Source organism: Equus asinus, chromosome 13 (assembly GCF_041296235.1).
Source record: "Equus asinus isolate D_3611 breed Donkey chromosome 13, EquAss-T2T_v2, whole genome shotgun sequence".
NCBI lineage: Eukaryota > Metazoa > Chordata > Mammalia > Perissodactyla > Equidae > Equus > Equus asinus.
The window spans coordinates 37,242,034-37,264,584 of NC_091802.1; the positions used below are offsets into that span (position 1 = coordinate 37,242,034).

Here is a 22,551-nt window from a genome sequence, read left to right on the forward strand (position 1 = left end):
GTGTAACAGATGCAGCTTCAAAGTCAGTGAATCAAACCATTTTGGTTTTCTATGTGTTCCACAGAATTAAAAAATATATCCTAAAGAGATGGTCCTTTCTTAAAAATATATATGTAGCACATACACATATATATCTTAGAGCACAGAAGCGGTTTTTAAAGTCGCTTTTCTCAGATCGTCCAATCTCCCAAGTGCTTTTTGAGCTAGCTTGTTATCTTGCTAAGGATGGGGAAACGGAGGCACTGGGCAGGAGGGCAGAGGACTGCCCACGCCCCGGCCTAGGGGCCAAAGGCAGACCCACCAAGACAGGCCCTTTATCCCGCCAAACCTTAACCACCAAACCATATTCCGTTTGCTTTCTGATAGTTTAACTTCTCACCATTTTCCTGCTGGGCAAGTATCAGCAATGAGTGGAGCTGTGCCTAATATCCAAGTGAAGTCTGACTGTCCCTTGCCACACTTCCTGATCTCTCCTGGGAGCTGAATCCACCAAAGGAAAAGGATGTGGGCATAAGGTGTGAAGGGAGCAGGATCCCAAGGAAACTGAACACTGCAACAATCACATTTCAGGTACTGTGGGATTTTCTTTTTCTGATGGTAGTTTGAACCAGATATCAAAGCATGCTTGCTGCTGGAAATTCGCCTTAAATCACTAAACGGCCGATGTCTGAATGTCATCTGCTTCATTTTGGGTTAAAGCATATAGAGCCAGGGATGGAAGTTGGGAGACCCTTTTTTGTAGTTAGGACAGGTGGGAAGCTTAATTATACTGGCCTGATATTACCCCCAAATGCTTTCCTGCTTTCTCCTCTCTGTGGGGCAGACAGTTCTGGGGGCCACCAAGGAACGTCATGGGGAGAAAGTGATAAGAGATAAACGAGGTGGGAACCTGTCCCCAGTCACGTTCCCGGATCTCTCGCCCCTCCTTGCCACCCACCCTAAATCAAGACTTCCCTAAGTTTGGGTCCACTCTTAGAATCAATCAGATCCATCTAAAGAAGAGAGGGAGATGGGAGGGGGCAGTTATCTGAGTATCCATTGGCCCCTGGTCTATTGATATAAACCAAGGAGAATAGCAAGATGGGTTTGAATGAAACAGCAACGACAAATGAAAAGCACTGCAATGACAAACCAGGTGGACCTCTCCGAGGGTGAGAGGGTGGCTTTGTCTCTTCCACCAACGGAATCTTGGCTCCCATATTTTTAGACAGAGAAGTATAGATTTTTTCTTAAAAGGGTATATATTTTTTTTTCAGTTATTATTTCTCTCCTCGATAAAACGGAGGCAATATTTTTAAATAATCTCAACAGCACCACTGGTGGGAAAATCCAGCTGGGGTGGCCTTCAACCCAAGGGGGAGGGGAGACCATGGCCGTTGTTGGAGACTGGTGTTTTGTCATTGGGGGCCCAGCGCTCTGCTAGGCCTCTGAATCCCCTGAGGCAGGATTATCCAGAAGAGGCCAGTGGCCGGGAAATCTGGGAGTCTGAGATCAGAGCCTCACTCGCCCTGGTCTCTCTCAGCTTGGGCCTCCCTCTCAGCCCCAGCCTCCTCCCAAGGCGCCAGCCCCCGCTGCCTTTCCCACAGGGCCTGTTCTCCAGAGAGAGTTCCTAAAGGGTTACACTGGCTCATGTTGTAATTAATTATGAAACATAACTTTCTCATTTTTTCTTTTCATTAAAAAAATAAAATATTCAAGACTATCAGCTTCTCTTTTGCTTTGCTTTTCTTTTTTATATAAAATATCAGCAAGCCGCAAAGAAAAAAAGATTAAAAAAAAAAAAAAGAGGTGGGGGGGAACAAAAAGGAAAGTAATTGCTGAGGTAACTTCATACCTTGAGGTAGTTTACTCCGCGCACAGCATTACCTGACTGACTCCGCCCACATATCATGGTTGTCTTGTTGTTACTGTCGTTGTTGCAATGTCGGAAGGAGGGGACTCCACGCACAGGCTTTTCCACATGCAGAGGCCTTTCCTCCCTTCCCAGCACACTTGATAGCATTGTCCAAGGCAGCTAAAGTGCACCGCCTGGCTAACATGCACTGACAATCAGTATATTAGGAGGGGAGGCCTGACCTCATTTAACTGATGTCTGCTGTCTTCCCTAAGGGCTGAACTTCAAACGGGATCTTATTGAGCCTGGTAAATTAATAAATTAAGCTTATTTACCCCTTTGTGCATAAGGTTGCTGGTATTTTGAACTTCGTCTTTTAGGCACATCGTGCCGATGATTCAGGGAGGCAGGAGCCATCAGTTAAATACGCCTCTAAGATATAAACAGAAGCAAATACTCTCCAATTTACTGAACAGCCATAATATATGCCAGATGATGGACTTTAGCTTTATCGGGAGCTCAGGGTTGGGTTCCACATCCCCCCACCACCAAGGGAACAGTGCCGTGGGGAGGGGAGTGCCCCGCAACCCCTGCCTCTGGGAACCAGCCCTTATGAGAGCACATGGGCTGGGGTGAGGGCACAGTGGCAGCCTTTGGGGCCACTCAAGTCCTCCATGGAACTGAGACTTTATCAAGGGGAGTTAGTGTCCCCTTCCCAGTGCTCATATCCAATCATTAAAATAGACTTTAAAAAAATATAAAATCTGCCTGAGAATGGTGGGAATCAGGGACAGTACAGTGGTTGGCCCCTATCCCGCTGAGCATTCAGCACCACCCATGTGCACCTGGAGACCATGTGGGACCTGTACGGTTAGAGGGACACGAATAGGGCGGGGAATCTTAGCAGGGAAGCCCCAGGAGAGTGGGTGAAATTTTCATTGTGCCAATTTTTCATGATGGTGATCTGGAATAGATCAGCCACAAGGGCGCTCCTTTTAAACGTGGATTACTATATATTTAATCATCTTTCTCCCCATTTCTCCCACATTCTTTACTTCTTTCTGTTCCTGTTGGTTGGTTAGGGAGGGATTGGAATTAAACTACAGAGGCTGACGTGTCTTCTCCCTTTGAGTCAATAACAGAAGCAGAGCAATGCATTGGTTCCCACTTTTTCTGGTAGCAGTAAAGATAAAACAATTAGTGTGAATACAGGAAGAGGCCATGGCAGGGCACAAGAATAGAGGTATTTTAATCAATAAACCAAGTCAGAGAAGGCTGGAAGGATTTTAGGGTCAAGAAGCAAACCATCCTTTGAGGCTGATTAAAACACCCCTCTGCATGTTTTAAAAACCTGAAGGAAATTTTATTTCTCTTCCCACTGGGGTCTGACCTACCCTCTCGGTGGGACCTTGAGACCTTACTTAACAATCCACGTTTAAAAGCACCCTGAGCTAGAATTTCCATGGTGACATCCTGAGGGGCGGGCAGTCTTAGGCCAATTGGTTGGGTATTTGGGGCCGAGAGATCAGGGTTCCTCACTGGAACATCTTTCTCAACCAAGTGGGCAAACCTGATCTCCATCCCAGCCCGAGGGTCCCTGATTCCCACTCATTCTCAGGTCTGCTGGGGAGAACGCGCTCTCGACTTCAGCCCGTGGTCCTTGAGTCAACGGGATGGAAAGAGGCTGGTCACTTCCTCCGTGCCTGGGCCTGGTTACTTTGTCCCTTTTGGTGCAGCTGTTTAACTTGGGCCAGGATGTCTCGGATCTTCCGCTGAGCCATCTGCAGAGAGAATAGGCAAGAGGGAGGGAGTGAGGACTTCCAAAGGCAAGGAGACAGCCTGACACGAGAAGAGAGGCCATCAGGATCCAGACACTAGCAACAAACAGAATAGGACACATGGGAGTTAGAGGAAGATTGAGGGTAGAATGACCTTAAGGTTCTCTGCCTTTGAGTACCCTGAGCCCTGTCACACAGCACGGGTGGGTGGCGGGGAGGGGGCACCCACAGGAGAAACAGTAGTATAAACTCCTTCAGAACTTAAAACTTGACAAAGTCTAAAAATTGACAAAGTTGACACATACGTTAGCAGACCCAAAATGGAATTCTTGTTCCAGGGATACATGTCATCAGAGGGTCATAAACTAGGAGACCTTGTCACAAATCACAACTCCACTACACATGAAATGCCCAGAGACAGATTAACAACAACAAAAAGCAGTGAAATAACGTCCATCGTGTCCATTGTGAAAGTCGACAAAATACCACAGGATCGGTATCTTTACTCTTTACTTCTTAAAAGTTTCTTGCCTAAGAACAAAGTTTTATAAGGGAAATAAAAAGCAAAATGTGATTCACTTGACCGATATTTTACCAGAATGTCTCCCTTTCCATAAACTGAGTCCTTGGTTTCTTGGTTAAAAACAAAGTTGGTCTAGGTTGGGGAAAGAATGTGGAATTAATATTTCTATTATTCTTACTGTCGACCCCGTGCTTGGTGTTTTACATAGTTTTTCACTTATTCTAACCAACAAATATTTTCCCTACTTTGGTATTTAATACATCCTGGCTCTGTGGATCCTTGATTATATCATTTTCCCTCTTACACCTCATGTTCCTCATTTGTAAAATGAGGCTGTTGTGGGGATTAAATGAGTTAATATACATAAACCATGTAGAATAGTGTTTGGTGTTTATCAGAAACACATAAATTTTAGGTATTCTTGTGGCTCTTATTAATGCTTCTCAAAGGATTGTCAAAGAAAGTTGCTTATCCAAGGTCACACAGCAGGAAAGGCCATGTGGGGTTGGAGCTCAAAGCCTCTCGCTCCAAAATCTATGTTCTCGATGCCGTGCAGCCACACTACACTGGCAGCCGAGAGCTGGGGTTCTGGGTTCCTGTTTTGCCCTTGACTGCTTGAGCAGCCACAGGCCACAAGCCTGCTGTGACATGCTTATCCTCTATGAATGGAAGGGGCTGTGTCCAATAGTCTCCACATCCCTTCCAGTTCCAACAAGAGGATTTTAGGATAATGCCATCAGCTTCCAATCATGCTTTCTGACTTGTTGAGGTTCAGAAAATTTAAACCTGATATTCACACTCCTTTCCAGGCTCTGGGGTCAGTCCCAACGCAGGGCAGTGCCGATTGGCTCATTGGAGGCAGTGCAGGAATGGTGAATTCTGGAATGGGAATGGGAGGGTGGGAGAACAGGAACCAGGGATGCAGCAGTCATTCTGGGAAGGATGAAGGGACTGCACTGGAAAAAGGAAATCTAGGGTGATATCATTACTGTTGTTGTTATTATTTCCTGAACAAGACTGGGTGATGGATAACAGCAATTTCTCTTCTTATCCAGTGAAATAAGGGCTTAGAGCGGGACCAAGTTTAGAGAAGAGGAAAGACCATTAATATATAATGTATAGCACATTAGATATTGTTTTATATATAATATATACTCTATATATGGATGTTGTTTAAATCAAGTGAGTCTTAAGAGAAAATAAAGCATGTACACATCATACTCTTAACCCCTGGGAGAGAAAAATGACCCAGCCCAGAGTCCACAGGACCTGTCATGGTCATGCAGGTCAACCTCTGGAGTCCTGCTTCTCTGATCCCTGGGCTCCTGCCACCCTCCTGTGATGGGGGAGTGCCATATGTACCTGGCTGGCATAGAAATGCCCAATGATCTTGACGATGACTTGGTCGTTCTCATCAGGGGTCTGATCTCTTGGCACCACCACCTCAGCTGCTGTCAAATTCTGCAACTCATTCACCTGGGAGCAGGGTGGGCAGAGAGGAGCTCAGGGTGCCGTCCAGACAGCACGAGTGCGATTAGAGGAAGAGGCGGGTGACTAGCAGGAAGAAACTGCAGTCGTCGGGAGCTGAGCTTGGGGAGTAGAATCAAATAAACGGGCAAATCAGGAGTCCTAAGGTTGAGCAGGGCAAGGGAGCAGACAGCCAGGGGAGAGCTGTTGGTTTTGGGGACTAAAGTCCAGAAGTTTCAACCTGGCCCTCGCAGCTCACCGTTTTGCCACCTTTGCCAATGACCCGGCCAGCTGCTGACGCTGGTACCCGGATGTGAGTCTCCAGCTTTACTTCCTCCTTTGGACCAAAGAAGTTCTCCTCCTTGAGCTTACCGTAAATTCTTCCCTGAGCCTGAGAAGAGGAGGTCATTGTTAATCAGTGGGCTGCACAGACATGACAAAAGGGAAGCGTGGTAACCACGAAGTGCAGCCCCCGGCTCCACCTGAGCCCCTTCTGGCTCACAGGCCCACCCCACCTAGGGCAGGGTCGATCATCTAGGCCAGGTGAAAGGAAAGGGCCAACAGCATTGACCTTCCACATCCCTTCTGCTTATTTGTAATACTGGAGAACCTGGGTAGAGTAACTGAAGACACACTTCCCATCAGAATATAATTCATAAACTACAAACCAGACCTGTGGGGTCTGGGATGACTGCACGTACTTGGACAAGGCAGTGGCTAGCAACTCAAGGCCCTGCCCGAATGGCAGCTATCAGTCACTTGGAGGGCAGGCTGTCAGACACTCAACAGCGTCTGAAGCTGCCATTCTCCAACCCTGTCAGGCAAAGTTACTATCAGTTCTTTTGACTGTCTGATCAGAAGTCCAAGAACACACGGATATAGTAGGGACATAAAAGAGAGAAGGGAATTTGGCATCAAAGGCCTTCCTTAGAAACTAAAGCAGAGTGCACAGAAGCCGCCCTCAGACTCCCTCTTCTTTCCCATATTCCTGTTGACCTCAGGAAGTAACAAAGGAAGCAGAAGTCAACAGAAATGAAGTCTGATGTGAGTCTGAAAGCAGCCATACAAGCCCTATCTCTGCAGGGAAGCTGACAAACGTGGCACGATTTGTACTCCCACCCCATCTTGATTCTGTGTGTCCAGCTTGGAAAAAAAATAAGATCAGAACCTTGAATTGGGCCTCTGGGGGTCCAGTGATGATGACCATACGAACTTTGGAGTCAGGAGTTTCAGGAGGAGCAATCTACAAAGCAAAGAGCTGGTCAAAGAGGTGCCCACTGTCTCCACCTCCTCCAGTCCCCTACCACCACCCCACTTTCCACTCCCCACTTCTGAGGACATGGGGAGGCAAGAACAAAGACATCGAACCCCAAGGTCGTTGCTTCTGCACCAAATCTGTTTGGAGGGCATGGGTGGATTTGTTTCAGTGACATTTCCTAAGTAGGGCTCCCCGCCTCTCCTCTCTCCCCACTCCCAATCTCTGGGGGGGTTTCAGTGGAGAGAGGGGCACAGATGAGATGACCAATGCAGGAATGCAAGGAGAGCAGGGACCACAGCCACTGAAACAAATGCAGATTTACACCTGGGAAATTTAACAACGCCTTTGTTTCATTATGACAGATTCTCCCCACTCTCTCCGTGGGACTCCGTGGGCCAGGGAAGGTAGAAAGACAGCTAACATTTACTGAGCAACCACCATGCACCAGGCACTGACGGAGCCAGAGGCTTTGGCTGCATTATTGCAGTGTTATGGTGACTACTGTACTGATGAGGAGACGGAAGCTCGGGTCACACAGCTTAGGGGCTGGGATTGGAACCGAAGTCAGTCTGTGCCAGAACCTAAGCTTTCTTTCTACGCTACAATACTGCCTCCTCCCTGGCCTGAAAATCCAGAACCTCGGAAGGCATTCCATGGAGGACCAAGCAAGGCCAAACGCCAAGGGGACTGTTATTCCACAGGGAAAAGGCCCCCACACCAGCCAGATGGGGCATCTGGGAACAAAAGTAGCAGGTGATGGGAGCAGAGCACTCCTCTGTCTGGGACCTGGAAGGAGACAGAGCAGATCACCTTGATGGAGGCGCTGGCGAAACGGGAGAGCTGCTTGATGTGCTGCCCCTTCTTGCCGATGATGGCGCCCACCGCCTGGGCGGGAATAAACACCTGCACCATCTCTTGCTCTGGAGCCTGCTGCATAAAAGGGCATGTTGTTACAACAGAAGCCAAGGGGCCCGGCCACGAAGCCCCTCCACACCCCTGCCGCGCAGCCTCAAGGAAGAAGGGGTGCAGGCACCCAGCAGCCAACCTGGGCTACATGCTCTTTGGCTGTCCCTCTGCCCAGCAGGAATAAAAGGAAGAAGCCAGACAAGAGGAAGAAGACGAGGGAAGAGGAAGAGTGCTGCCAGCATCTCCAAGGCCGCCCTCCAAGCAGTTAACCTTCTGAAGGGTCACCAGTGGCTGGGAGCAATGCAGAGGAGCATCTCCAGACCTCCCTTCCCTCTCCCTGCAAATCCCCAAACACGAGGCTCCCACAAGAGTGGGACCTTTAAGAGAGGCCACAGACAGGCCCAGGGGTCCCCTGTAATAAGACCTTGCACCTACCATAAAGGAGCTGTAGGGAGCGGCCCCAGTGACGCTGCTGGGAGGCGGAGGAACCGCACTAGACGAGGCTGGGAAAAGACCTACAGCAGCCAAGTTCAGGCCGGGGATGAGATGAGACTGCAGCTGGAGAAGGAAGGAGAGAAGGTCAGCTCATTCTGAGGGGGTCTAGCGGTCCTTTGTGTGTGGCCCTGGCTGAACTAAGAGGGTGAGTACCCCCAGAGAGTGGGCCAAAAACAGGAGAACGATACGCCTTTACACAAACCCCTGCCTGAGCTTTTGGTTTTCACATACACTCACATACACACTCAGGGTGTGCAGCTGTGAGCGACGTGCTGGTCTCACTGAACCAAGAACTAGCAACTCGGACCAGAAGAGCCGACCAGTCTCACGCCCTCAGAAGTCCCTCCTCTCTGGTTTACTCCACTCTGATGGAGTAAACGATGGGCTCAGCCCTGCACTGTGAGGAGTGGCAGGGGCAGAGCTCCGTTTGACTTCTAGGACTGTCCTTTGTGGTCATGTACCCTACATCTGTACTCCCCTTTGAAAACCAGATGAAAATTACGGACCTACTTCCCATTAAAGTGTACACATAAACACCAACTTTACACATGTTTACAGGAGACCACAGAACTTGAAGCCCAAGATTGGAACCCCATTCCCACCCCAGGAATCAGGTGAACGCCTATTAACTAAACGTAAAAGCCTTTTTCTGATGAATCAGTGTTCAAAAGCAAAGTAAATGCTCCAAGGCCACACAGCGCACGGCATGCCCACCCCACAGGGAAGACACAGTCCTGTGGTGGGCTCGGGCTCAGAGGAGGGTGGGGAGAGGCACCCGGCACTCACACTCATGGCAGCCACGTCATTCTCATAGGCCTCCCGAACTTTCTTCATGATCTCCTGCTCGGCCCTGCAGCAGTTCTCGATGGCCCCCTTCACAGTGATGGTCCTCTCGGGGTTATAGAGGGTGAGGTCCTGCAGCCTGGGGGGAGAGCAGAGCAGTGTCACCCTTCCACAGACAAAACAGGCCCAGGCCAGGCTGGAGACAAGTCACAGCTCCACCATTGCTACAGGCTATTTAACTTTTGGCAAAAAGTGTGTCTCTGGGCTTTGCTTCACAACTAGGGCACAGAGAGTGAAGTGCAGGGAGATGAGAACACCCAAGCGAAACCCATCTACTTGCAAGGAATCCAATCACAGACAGGTTTTCATCGCTGGTAAAGCAAGAAAGATGCTCGTGACTGGAAGTTTCCCCAGCAGTTCAAGGCAATCCATTTCCTGTGCCTTTTTGGAACAGAGCGGTTATTCTGCCCACCAGTAAGTCTCCGACAAAATTAAGAAGATGGCCTAAGAGGAGCTAACCTGCCCCCTTAGCTCCGGTTCTTCCCAGAAAGGCAGGTACCACGCAGAGAGAGCATAGGCCAAAAGGACCAGGGTCTGTCCCATGGCCTGGAGACATGCCTGAACCCCTGAAGCCCTAGCTCTCAGCTGCAGGCTCCCTCCTGGAGATGCAGAGCACCTGAGGTATGATGTGCAGGGCAGAGGACTGAGGAGGCAGCACCCGACCCACAGCCCTCCAGCCCACATGGCAGTGGTGATGGCAGAGCTCCAACCCTTATAGAAATAAATGCTCTTTACCACTTCTTGATTCTTCTCCAATAAGCAGAAACTGCATCCAAATTAAGGGGCAAGCATTAGGGCTCAATAATGAAACACTGCCAAGCCTGGGCCACCGGGCATCCCATTCATAAAGAGGGAAATGGAAGAGAGCCTTACGAGGAAATGGTGATTTTCGTCTCTGTGTCCTGCTCCACCTTCTTCAGGTTGCGTCCTTCCTTGCCAATGAGACGCCCCACAAAGTTATTATGGGCCAGGATCTTCAGGGGAACTTCGTCAGCCCTTAGGAAGACAGGGGAGGAAACAAGAGACAAGAGCTCCTTAAATGGTGGGCCACGTTGAGACTCAGTCGTCAAGCCACCCCAGATGTGGGGATTCCAGCACAAACCACAGGATAAAATTACATTTGAAGATTGCAAAAATCAGCAGATGGGTGGTTGCTTAGGGATAGAGAAATGGGAAGGTAGGGATGGCTTGCCAATGGGGCACCAAGTGCCATGAGGGTGATGGATATGTTCGTTATCTTAATTGTGGTGATGGTTTCACGGGTATGCGCATGTTAAAACTCATCCAACTGTATTCTTTAAGATAGTCATACTACAGAATTCTATGCAGCTATAAAAAGAATAAGGTGGATTAATATGTACTGATGCACGAAAATGAAAAAAGCAAACTACAGAACAGAATGTTCATATGATCCTATTTATGCTCAAACACCCATGTGCACGTATATATGTGCACAGACATGCACATGCACACATTCGTGAGTGCACAGAAATTCTAGGAGGGTATACGAGCTGTCACTTGTGGGAAGGAGGATTTCATTTCTCAGTTTATGTCCTTTTGTACAATTTCAAACTGTACCTCCCACATCTCTCTATTCTTACTAATAAAGCGTGTGCTGGAGTGGTGAGGGTGGCAGTCCCCACATTCCAAGAAAAGCTGAAGCCTTACGTTTTGGTGTCCTTTGCCTCCTTATGCATAATCTCCAAGATCATCTTACAGGCAGAGGAGCAGCCCTCGGGGGTCGAGTGAACGCTGATGGCCTTCTCCGCAGCACCTGCATTCTCCTTCCTGTGCACGTCTATCCTGAGGACCACAAGGACAAGGACGGTTAGCTGTCCCCTGTGAAACCAGGTCTTCTTCGGGCTCCCCCATCTCTCCTCAACCAAAGGCACAGGGCCTGCTCTTCCTGGAACAAAGCTGATCAAGCACAGAATTGGGAAGGGCTGAGAGAGAGGACCAGGGACACATGACCAGCCTGTTGCTATGGATCCTGCCCCAGTCAGGAGGTGGTTGGTGGAAGAATGGCATCTATCACGGGAATACAGGGGTGGGAATCAAGAGCCCAGAACTCTCAAGCTGTTCTTTCCCCTTGAATGCTGGGTTTCTGTCTTGAAACAACTGTAAAGGGAAGGTATATGCTCCCAAATTAAAAGTAATAAAGGATTTATTATAAATAAGGACATAATGTGACCTGTTCTTTTCCAGAGTATACTGATCCGCTACAAGGATTGGAGAAGAGATGTGGCTGTGGTGGAATGGGACATGGGGCAGAACTGTGACCTATTACTGAGGGCCCTGGCTTTCGCCCTGCTGGCCAGCCCTGTTGACGCCAACAAGCAGTGCTGAAATCGCAGAGCTCTGACGGGTGGCTGACTCACCAAGAGTAGATTTGCTTGACGAGATTTTCTACGAGAAATTTTAGAGCCCTTCTTACTAACAACAGCCCAGCCACCGCCACCAAATGGCACCAGGCCCATTCTACCTCCCCACCTGCCCCCTCTATTTAGGAGGCTAGGACTGACAGCAGTGACCCTTGAATGAAGAGAAAGGAACATGCTCCAGGCCACATTTCCTAAGAGGTAAATGTTGATGCCCCCCAGTGTGTTTCCAGGAAGCACCCCACCTCCCCAGGTGTTTCCTCGCACCTGCCTCCATTCCCCAACAGCCAAGACTCACTTCGACTGGGTCTGTTTTGTGATATTGCGGATGGTGGCACCCTCTTTGCCAATGATGGCGCCCACATACTGGGTGGGCACCAGGAGCCGCAGGGGGATGTCCACTTGCTGTTGCTTGGCAGGGGCTCCCGCTGCCACAGGCGAGCCCTGGCGGGGCTGACCCCGAGAGCCAAAGCCCCCTCGGCGCCCATTCTCAGGACCCTGTGCTATCTGGTCGTCAGGAATGTAGGAGACCTTCAAGGCGTGGTTCTCCAGCTGGTGACCGTTCAGCTTCATGATGGCTCTGGGGACACAGGGAGAATCAACGGGTCACTCCAATCCATGTCAATCACACCAAATCCCCTCCACGTGTAAAGCACTCTACTGGGTTACAGCATGGAACAACAGCTAAAGAAGGAGATGACCACCTGCCCCCCACTCCCACCTCCACCTTAGAGAACCTTCCAGTCTAAATGGCATAGTACACCAAAGGGAAATGTAAATAAGTTATTTCTATTGAATTTTGCGATCAGCTTGTTAATTTCAGCCAAAACCACCTATCATATAGGAGTCAGGTGAGAAATCATGTGACTCGTGATAAATAAGTACAATAAATTAAAACATGATAAATCAAGAGATTTGTTTTTACACTTGTTGAGTCTGGCACCTTCTATGATTAAGGAAATTCTGTGGAAAAGGGAAAGTTAGAGACGGAATGGCTTCCCTACCACTTGGACGCAGAGGTTTAAGTATAGCTAGGATGCCTGCAAAACAAGGCTGGACAACAGTGAAGGGAGGCAGCAAGCCCCATCCACTCCCAAAGCTGATTCTGGTTAGAAATGTTAACAAGGCAACAACAGGTAGCGGAGGAGTGGGCAAGTGTTGCCATGATCTCTAAAGCCAGGCTCAAGACCATAGATTGGCCACATGGGGCAGTAGGCACCTCCAGAAAACTCTGGGCCCAGTGGGCTTCTGAAAGAAAATAGCATTTTGGGGAAGTGGTGGGATTTTACAATGCATCACTAAGCTGGAGGAAACAGAAGGGTGGGAGGCAACCCACTGAAGAAGCAAGAAAGCCATCAAAAGCCAAACGTGGCAAAAGGCCTTTAAAAACAGGGTCAGATATGGATATAAATGAGTACATGCATAAAGTGTACAGTTTTCAGTACTGGTGGGTGAGAAGCATAATTGCTCACCCAAAGGATCAAGGAGCTAGAAACTGTGAGTGTGAAGGGACTGAAGGACCCTAGCAGGCGTACCCTGGGCAAAGGCGATCCGGGCAATAAAATGTCTGCCCCGGCCCCATCATAACGTCAACCAATCCTTTTTTTAAATCTCGCAGTTCCTCCTCACTATCACTAGATGGCGCCATAAACACAGCAAAGGACGCTGCAGTTCTGCTGCAGCGGGAAACCTAAGAGAAGGCCACCTTTCCGCCCCCAGGATTTCCCACCTTCCCTCGAAGGTCTCTGGGTCCCTCCCTCTGATGTATCTGCCTTCAATCCTGGTGAGTTTCTGAATCGCTGAGATCCCTGAACCAAAGGATGAGAGTCTGGGGTTGGCTACAACAGTATCAGAACCCAGCTGGGGACTCCTGTCTGCCTGGAACCCAATCCTGTCGAGAATCGGGGGGCCCAGTTCCCAACACCCCGCAAAGACCCTCCCAGCCCCACTTTCCAGCCCACTCACTGCCTGGTCTGTTCCCGGTTGGAATAGGTCACATTCACCACTGCCGTCTCACTCTCGGTGTTCACTGGGGGAGCAAAAACAGAGGCCAGGGTCAGAGCAGCGAAATCTGGCGATGCCGCCGATGAATCCCGAGCCTTAAGGCTCATCCTTCCACGTTGTGAGGTGAAGGAGGCATCTAGCTGATTCTTTGGAGCTTATGAAATACTTGAATGACGACACAAACACTTCCCTTTCAGGTCCCTTTCACCAGAACTCCTAGAAAATTCACATTAACCTTCCTGCATTTTCCTTTCTATGTCTTCTTTTGATTTTCCTACCCAGCCCCCAAGAGATCTGGGTGTACAAAAGGATGTAGTCAACACAGCAGTTAGGCAGCAGGGCGAACACCCAGCCAGCACGCATGCGCCCACACACACAACAACCCGAGAGAGATAAAATTTACCCTTGGAAAGTTAAACTAGTTAAAAATCAACACACACTGAGTGCGATTAGCAATTTAAAGAAGTAAACATCCCAAGAAATGGTCTGTAAGGATATGGCTGAAAGACTCGGGGAACACCCAGCTCTATTTTAGAGGCCTAAGTATCCTGAAGGCTACATTAATCAAACGCACGTGCATGATGACCTAGCTAAGTGGGTTCACAGGAGTGGCTGCTGGGGAGTCTACGGAGGGAAAAAAGAATATGTCTGCATCTTTTCCAGGGGAAGGATTTCCTGAGTGAGTATTCCAAACATCTTGGCGAGGGAAATGCACATATTCAGGCCATCATAAATTCATGGCACCAGTCATTAATCCCATCAAGGTCCTAATCTCGAGCAGCTTTTGGATTTTCATTAGATGACCATATACTCTTTCCTACGGGGCGGGGAGACTGGGTTGGACGAATTCCAGGCGATCTGGGCACATACTTCTCATTTTAAATTAATAAAATTAACCTTCTGTCTTATACATGATGGTCTTATGATTTCGGGCCCCCTAGGCCTGCTCAACCCTGGGGTGGAAGAGGCAAAAAGCAAGCCTCTGCCCCCACAACACTGAGGAGCAGGTACTTAACCACAAAACCACAATGCAGACACTCTTAACCCTTCTGGCCTTCGGTACGGTTCTCTCACCTCAGTGGTGAGGGAGAGTCTGCAAGAACAATCTTCCAGTTAAATGGAAATACAGCAGTGAATGAAACCAACACAACCTCTGCCTCCATGGAGCTTACATTCTAGAAGCGGAAGACTGCGGTAAGTGAAATAAGCAAATTCTATAGCATATGACGGGTGACGGGTGCTCTGGAGAAATATAAATCAGGGTGAGGGAGGCAGTGGTAAGGGGTGCGGTTTATTTTTTTTTTTTTAACATTTTATTTTTCCTTTTTCTCCACAAAGCCCCCCGGTAGATAGTTGTATATTTTTAGCTGTGGGTCCTTCTAGTTGTGGCCTATGGGACACCACCTCAGCATGGCCTGATGAGCAGTGCCATGTGCACGCCCAGGATCTGAACCGGTGCAACCCTGGGGCACCGAAGCGGGGTGCGTGAACTTACCCACTCGGCCACTGGGCTGGCCCCAGGGGTGCAGTTTTAAATAGGGTGGACAGAAAGCACCTCACTTCGAAAGTGACATCTGAGCAGACTTGAAGACCTTCTCTATTGTCCAACCAAATCAAACGTTTCCCATTCTGTTCCCTCCAGGAAGCAGGGATCCCCCTCCAGACACTGGATGCAACAGCCCCCTGGTGAGACCTGGATAAACTTAAACTAGTGTTGACGCCTGCTGGGCCTGGCACCTGTCTGCAGGCCACCGCCCAACGTTGCTCTGTTTGTCCAGGAGTACCGCAGCCGTTAGCCTGCGCTGTGTGCAGTACGGGGCAATGGTTATCAGTGCGTCCAGTTGCGCCCTGGCGTTTATGATAAAACGGAAGCCACAGGATTCGAGCAGGAGAGAGCCTGTTTGATTGATTCAGCACTTTACTTCTGTACGGGCAAGTGTTTTAGTCATTTATGATTGACAGCTTGCCCCTTTCCACCAAGAATTCGGAGATGAATATTTAAATCTTGACCTGGTGATTTTCTAGATTTCCAGAAGATCTACAAATTCTAACTGTATCTTGTCTACCTAATGACCAAGCTCTACCTTTTGTCCAATCAAAACCACTACATATTTTATTTTATGCTCATTCCCTCTGAACATAATTTATAATCTTAAGCAATGGAGAAACCTCAAAAATCATAGCAAACTTTTTATGATCTAGAATTCTTTTTATCATTTCTCCTTCTGTGGGCCCACTCTTGAGAGATTTTGCCTGCCCATCAATATGTACTAAGTAATTCCTCTGCTTTCTTTTTTTAATTGACCAAAGACATGTAGCTGATAATCAGAGCTTCTTGCAAAAGAGATAGCCCGTTGATTACTCCAGCCAAAAACAATGACTCGTGAAGCTTTTAAAGTAAAAGCCGTGCAGACTTACTCAGGCCGAGTGCACCATTTCCATTCTTAAACTATTTCTAAAATCCTGGGACCTCTATTTCCACCTTGGTTGACCCCTAGGAGCCTGGGGACCCCATGTTGGGAATGAGTGACTCTCTTCAAGCCTCTCAGGAAACAGGAGAAACCTGTTCCAGAGATACGCAGCGGAGCCACAGCCAGGACCACATGTCCAGGTCCCCAGTCCAGCATATCTCCCTCCATACATTCTGTCTCTCTGCCTTCTTTTGGTGTGCTAGGTAAATTTCGTAATTAAAAACAAAGCAGGGGGGGCCGGTCCCGTGGCCGAGTGGTTAAGTTCACCCGCTCCGCTTCAGCAGCCCAGGATTTTACCAGTTTGGGTCCTGAGGGCAGACATGGCACCACCCATCAGGCCATGCTGAGGCAGCGTCCCACATGCCACAACTAGAAGGACCCACAACTAAAAATATGCAACTACATACCAAGGGGCTTTGGGGAGAAAAAGGAAAAATTAAATCTTTAAAAAAAAAATTTTAAAAAAAAAAAAAAAGCAGGGGGCCAGGCCCGTGGCCAAGTGGTTAAGTTTGCATGCTCCACTGTGGTGGCCCAGGGTTTCGTCGGTTCAGATCCTGGGCACGGACATGGCACCGCTCATCAAGCCATGCTGAGGCAGCGTCCCACATGCCACAACTAGAAGGACTCACAACTAAAATATACAACTATGTACTGGGGGATTTGGGGGAAAAAAAGGAAAAAAAAAAAAAGTGAAGTGCTTTTAAAAAAAGAAAAGAAAAATGAAGCAGAAGAGACCCCGCCCAAACCCCTCCAACACCCGCCCCACCACCTCTGCCCCTCTTACCTTGCTCGCAGTTCTCTACCGTACCATACTGAGCCAGGAGGCTGTCCAGTACCTAGAAGCATGGAGAAAGGAGGAAGGCTACTCTGAGCATCCTGGGAACTACCACAAAGCCAGCCACTGGGCAGCCCTCATCCAAAGCCCTGGGGCCCAGGCAGAGCCTAGGTGGGGATTTAGCATTATTGCCTGTGCAGGTTGCCCTTTCTGAGGTACTAATGCTGGTGGTGACCTATCGGGGTATCTTTACAGAAATGCACTTGAGCTCAAAAAGGCATTTAAGGGCTTTTTTAGAAGCAGACCTGGGTCCCTAAACCAACTTCTGCCATCACGAAATTGTGGACTCAAGGAACACCCTTCTCACCTCTCTAATGCCTCTCACCACAGGAAGAGCCCAAAGGGCTAACAGGGTGAAGGATGAGACCCAACCAACCTCCCCTCAGCACAAGGGGACCCTCCTGGCCTAGCCCCAAACCATCAGGCGACTTCGCAGTCATCTCTGCCAACTGAGGCTGACCCAGACTTCCTTTCCAGTCTCCACTACCCCACGCCATTCAGAGTTTCCCCAATCACTTACTTCCCATCGAAGCTGGGGTGGAATATTTCGGATCTGAATTTTCCGACTCCTGAAATTAGAGGGAACAGGATTAGTGACAGCTCTGGATGCTTTAGGGGCCTGTGACTTTGCAGTTTTTAATCCTCGTCTCAGTCTTTATCTCCCTACCTTCTGCTCAACACCAAAGTCTTAGAGTCTAAGAATGATAACGTCTAAGAATGATAACCTTTGGGAATGGAGATTTGGGGTAGGGGCGCCTCACTTTAGAGAATTACCATCGGTGCCACCACAGACAGGAAAGCCGAAATCAGGCGCCCTCAGCACGAGGGTGACATAATCCCCTAAAATTACAGCCGCATTTTTTGCCTCTCTACTTAGCTTTCTCACCAGTTCTTTTATTCAGTAACCACCTAATATCACCCACTGTTTCCGGCACTAGGAATACAAAGCTACCTAAGACTTTATTCATTAATCTAAAACCTTTCATTGGTGCCTACTTCATGCCAGACACTGTTCTAAATGCTGGGGCACAGCAATAATCAAAACAGACCAGGTGCCTGGCCTCAAGGTGCTCACCATTTATTAGAGGAGGCACATGTGCAAACACATTACGGCAGGATAACAGTGCAGCTGTTAGTGCTCCCTGTAGATCCGGACTTGAACTGTGCTCCACCTAACAGCACTGATCTCAAAAAGCTTATTTAACTTCTGAGGCTCAGTTTCCTCCTTTGTAAAACAGGGATAATACCTATTCACCGGGTGGTATGGCGTGATGTTAGATAGGGTTATAAAGAGCTTAGACACGGCTGGGCGTAAGGACTTCAGTGTAACAAGAGACGCATCTTTGAATGTGAAGATGGGAGTGACTCACACACACAACCCAGCATCGTGACCACCACTTTGCTTCCTCCCAGTTTACTACACTTTCTCCCTTCCCAGTTTGCATATGCCTCTTAAAAATGTAATTTTCAGGGCCGGCCCCATGGCCTATGGGTTAAGTTCAGCACACTCCACTTCAGCAGCTCAGGTTTGGACCTACGCCACTTGTTGGCAGCCATGCTGTGGTGGCAACCCACATACAAAATAGATGAAGATTGGCACAGATGTTAGCTCAGGGTGAATCCTCCTCAGCAAAAAAAAAGAAAAAATTAATTTTCTCTGAGGAAGGGTTTCAGGTTCAAGGTTGACTCCCAGGGTAATTAACTGCTCAATACCCAAATCGATGCCCTAATCTCTGGGCTTAAAGCATTTCAATTACGGGCCAGCCCTGTGGCCAAGTGGTTAAGTTCACATGCTCCACTTTGGTGGCCTAGGGTTTTGCCAGTTCAGATCCTGGACACAGACATGACACCGCTCATCAAGCCATGCTGAGGCGGCATCCCACATGCCACAACTAGAAGGACCCACAACTAAAAATATACAACTATGTACCTGGGGGCTTTGGGGAGAAAAAAGGAAAAGTAAAATCTTTGAAAAAAAAAATTTCAATTAATTTGATCTGTGTTGGTCAAGTGTCATTTATGTCTGCATATCCTTGATCACAAACTCTTAGATCAGAGACATGGTCTAACCAAATTATAGTGTCATGTGGGAAAACCAGACTAGGAAGCAAGAAAGTCCACCTCTAGCCCTTAAACCACCTCTGATGGGATGTTCATCTGTCTCAACCACTAATAGCTTCAGGCTTCAGTATTCCTACTGATATGCAAGGGGCCTATGTCAGCTCTTGCCAAGCTGGAGGGGAGGGGTGTTGGAAACACACTGGATGGGATGCTAAACTCTAACTGCAAATGTTTCCGTCTTGCCTCTGTCCTGGGCCAGCTCACTCGTTTCATCCCTGACAACTCAGGTGTCTTCAGCTGTACGTGGAAACAGAAAGGTCTTTAAGATCCCTTCTAGCTCTGCAGTTCTGAGCGTGGAAGGTCTTATCGATGAAATACATTAAGGAAATCTCTTCCTGGGATAAAACAACTTAGGGGAAAAGGAGGATAAATGGTGAAGAGAATCTATGTCTATGGCAATCTACTTTGGTTGTTGACTCATGAACCTGATCTAAGGAGGTCAGACGATAGCAGGACAAAAGAGTAAGGATCAGAAACAAGTCCCGTTCCAGATCCTCGGATCCCACACCAGGCCACCTTGTGATTCAATTCACTGGACAAAAGGGAGCCCTATGGCATCTGCCCTTGGGAGGGATTTCCCATACAACTCATTTCAACACCAAATGGGCAGAGAAAATGCAGGAACCCTCACCGTGAAAGTCAAACTGTTGGAGAATTGAGGAAGAGATGATCACACCACTGGAAGATTGAGAACACTGATCTAGCACAAGGATGCCCACTCTTGATACTCTTATTCAACAGTGCTGGAGGTCCTAGCTACAGCAATCAGACAAGAAAAAGAAAGAAAGGGCATCCAAATTGGAAAAGAAGAAGTAAAACTGTCACTATTTTCAGACGACATGACACTATATAGAGAAAACCCTAAAGACTCCACCAAAAAACCATTAGGACTAATAAATGAATTCAGTAAAGTTGCAAGATACAAAATAAATATACAGAAACCAGTTGCATTTCTATACACTAACAACAAACTATCAGAAAGAGAAATTAAGAAAACAATGCCATTTACAATTACATCAAAAAGAATAAAATACCTAAGAATAAATTTAACCAAGGAATTGAAAGACCTGTACACTGAAAACTATTAAGACACTGATGAAAGAAACTAAAGATGACACAAATAAAAATGCAAAGATATACCGTGCTCATGGATTGAAAGAATTAGTATTGTTAAAAGGTCCATACTACCCAAACTAATCTACAGATTCAGAGGAATCCCTATTAAAATACCAATGGCATTTTTCACAGAACTAGAACAAATAATCCTAAAATTTTTATGGAACTACAAAAAGCCTCAAATAGCCAAAGCAATCTTGAGAAAGAAGACCAAAGCTGGAAGTATCATGCCCCCTGAGAATAGTGATCTAGCTTAATGCCAATGACAGGGGTCACCCAAGCTGAGAGGACCTCTCACGCGAACTCTTCCGGACAGAGGGTAGGAGGTGCGGGCTGCCTGCCTGGGAGTTCAAACCAATAAGGGCGTACCCCGTGCAGGAGCTCAGTTTGAGGAGTGCTCTTTCAGATGGTCCCTCAGTATAATCTCAGGTCAAAGGTCAAAAATACCCCAAACTCCCAGTTTTAGGGGCTTTCTTTTCAGGGTAGGGAGGAGATGGGGAGGGGATGGGGTAGTGAAATCAAATCTCAGCTTGGGATGTTAATCCATATCCTGAAAGCAATGGCAGTCTGGAATGTCTGGAATGTTCCAGGAGAAGGAGGGGGAGGAGGGCAGGGCCACCCAACCAATGAAAGAAAAGACATCCTGGCAGCTCTCCCCCACCCCCAAGAGGCAGAGACTCACCCACCCCTCTAGGGCACACGCACCCAATCCTGGGAACCCAGACCAGGCCCCTTCAGGCCTCCAAACCTCCTTTCAGCAAAGCCCCCGACCCTGACAAAAACACAACAGAGGCCATGAAGAACCTTGCCTGGTAAACCCTTCGCCTGGTTTCTGTTAAGTATGGTGCTACCTAATTTCTTTCAGGCCCAGAGCACACAGGGCGATGTTGGGAACTGTACCAAGGACCCTCTCCCCAGGACTCATTCACCCTACAAACATTTATGGAAGGCTCACTGCGGGCTGGGCTGGGGCAGCGTGCTGAGGGCTTGGGGGATCCAGATGGAAGCTAAGAGCACCGTGACCGCTTACTTCATTCTCGGCGCCTTAGTTTCCTCATGTGGAAAGCGGATGGGGCTTTTGTGAGGACTTACAGCACAGTGCCTGCCATGCCATGGTCCTTAGTCCCTGTGCCTGTCCGCAGAAGCCTGCAGGTATCCAGAGAAGCATAGGAAGAGGCAGGCCAGGCTGACAAGGAGTCGCTCAGCGTGACAGTAAAATTGTTAGACTTCTGCACTGGTGGGAACATAGTGGGAAATACCACAGCCTTGAGTCCCACCCCACTCCTCCACCTCCCTGTGACAACTAAAGGGACTCACACCAGTGGATCAGCCTACAGGTAATAGGGCACTACACTCTGAGCAGACGCTGGAGTGCCTACACCTCAATATCCGCTCAGAAAAAGCAAGAGAACTCCTAGAGGGCCATGAACCACCACCCGCCCACCCCAGAGCTGACAAACCTGTTGAGTAAAAGAATGGAGCCGCCAGCCCCTGGCAATGTAGGCGATGGTTGCATCAGCCTAATAATTTCTCTGGGTGCCCACACCCTGTGGCTTCTGACCTCTCTACCCTGACGTGTATAGGGTAGTTATCAGGCCCTGTGGCAGTTCCCCAGATACAGAGCAACACAAGAGATGCACCTCTCTAATGGTGCCAGGGAACATGAGGGCCACAGGGATGGAGTGACTATTCTTCTCAAGCCCAGGGGAGATTCAGAGAGACAGCATTCATGCAAAAGCATAAGGAGTTAAGTAGGAAGACGGGAGATTCAGGAGGCACAGGAGCTGGACACCCGGAAGGATGGCTGGGAGTTCTCCCTCGGCAGGAAGCTCTCATCCTTTACAGCGAAGTGTCACTGACTCAGACGGAATGGGAAGGAAGACAGGTCAATCAGGGAAGAGCCTAACACTGAGGGGTACTTCCCAGATGCCAGGCTCTGAGATTCAGCACCTCCTATAAGCCTGCCATTGCCAGGGAGGGTGACGGCTCCATTTTACCTACCAGGGCCCTGAGATCAGGAGGTTGAGTATCTTTGCCAACTCACACAGCTACTAAGAGCCAGAGCTGGGATTTGAACCCAAGGCCTGTCTGCTTCCAGGTTCTTTGCACTGTCCCCTGGTGCTGCCTTTTTGATGGCATGAAGGAGACAAAAAGGCCTTTGCCAAAATACAGTCATGTTAGGCTTGAGGACAAATTTAAAATATTCAGAGTTCACACAACGTGCTGAACAGCGGGCCTGCTGAGTGGATGCTGCTCTCCGGTAAGTCAAAACATCTCACCTATAATTTCTTAAACCAGTAACTTCTTTTTCCAGCTGCATATTTCCATGGTTAGTTGAAAAGTGATTCTATGGCATATTGAACACTGACTAGATGGTTAACGCGTTAATTTTTTTAAATCATAGTGATTTTTTTAAGTTCTTATATTTTAGAAATACATACTGAAACAGTTACAGATAAAACGACATGTCTAGGATTTGCTTCAAAATAATCAGGGGATGGGCATAAATGAAAATAGATTAG

General features: G+C 48.3%; 1 protein-coding gene across 2 annotated transcripts in view; it reads right to left on the reverse strand.

The window, feature by feature from the left end:
- Window positions 1-1,906: 1,906 nt before the first annotated feature.
- The window catches only part of IGF2BP1 (insulin like growth factor 2 mRNA binding protein 1), a 40,047-nt gene continuing 19,402 nt past the window's right edge, over window positions 1,907-22,551 (reverse strand). Inside the window, exons 3-15 of one of the 2 annotated variants that reach the window (XM_014833855.3) lie at window positions 17,313-17,361; window positions 16,742-16,793; window positions 13,448-13,511; window positions 11,781-12,062; window positions 10,773-10,907; window positions 9,978-10,100; window positions 9,048-9,183; window positions 8,202-8,324; window positions 7,671-7,790; window positions 6,771-6,845; window positions 5,862-5,993; window positions 5,498-5,611; window positions 1,907-3,615 (exon numbers count right to left, since the gene is read on the reverse strand). In XM_014833855.3, the coding sequence (XP_014689341.1) occupies window positions 3,523-3,615; window positions 5,498-5,611; window positions 5,862-5,993; window positions 6,771-6,845; window positions 7,671-7,790; window positions 8,202-8,324; window positions 9,048-9,183; window positions 9,978-10,100; window positions 10,773-10,907; window positions 11,781-12,062; window positions 13,448-13,511; window positions 16,742-16,793; window positions 17,313-17,361 (1,498 nt within the window). In that variant the 3' untranslated portion in view covers window positions 1,907-3,522. The remainder of the gene's footprint in view (window positions 3,616-5,497; window positions 5,612-5,861; window positions 5,994-6,770; window positions 6,846-7,670; window positions 7,791-8,201; window positions 8,325-9,047; window positions 9,184-9,977; window positions 10,101-10,772; window positions 10,908-11,780; window positions 12,063-13,447; window positions 13,512-16,741; window positions 16,794-17,312; window positions 17,362-22,551) is intronic. The other variant, XM_070482151.1, reaches the window with a different exon arrangement.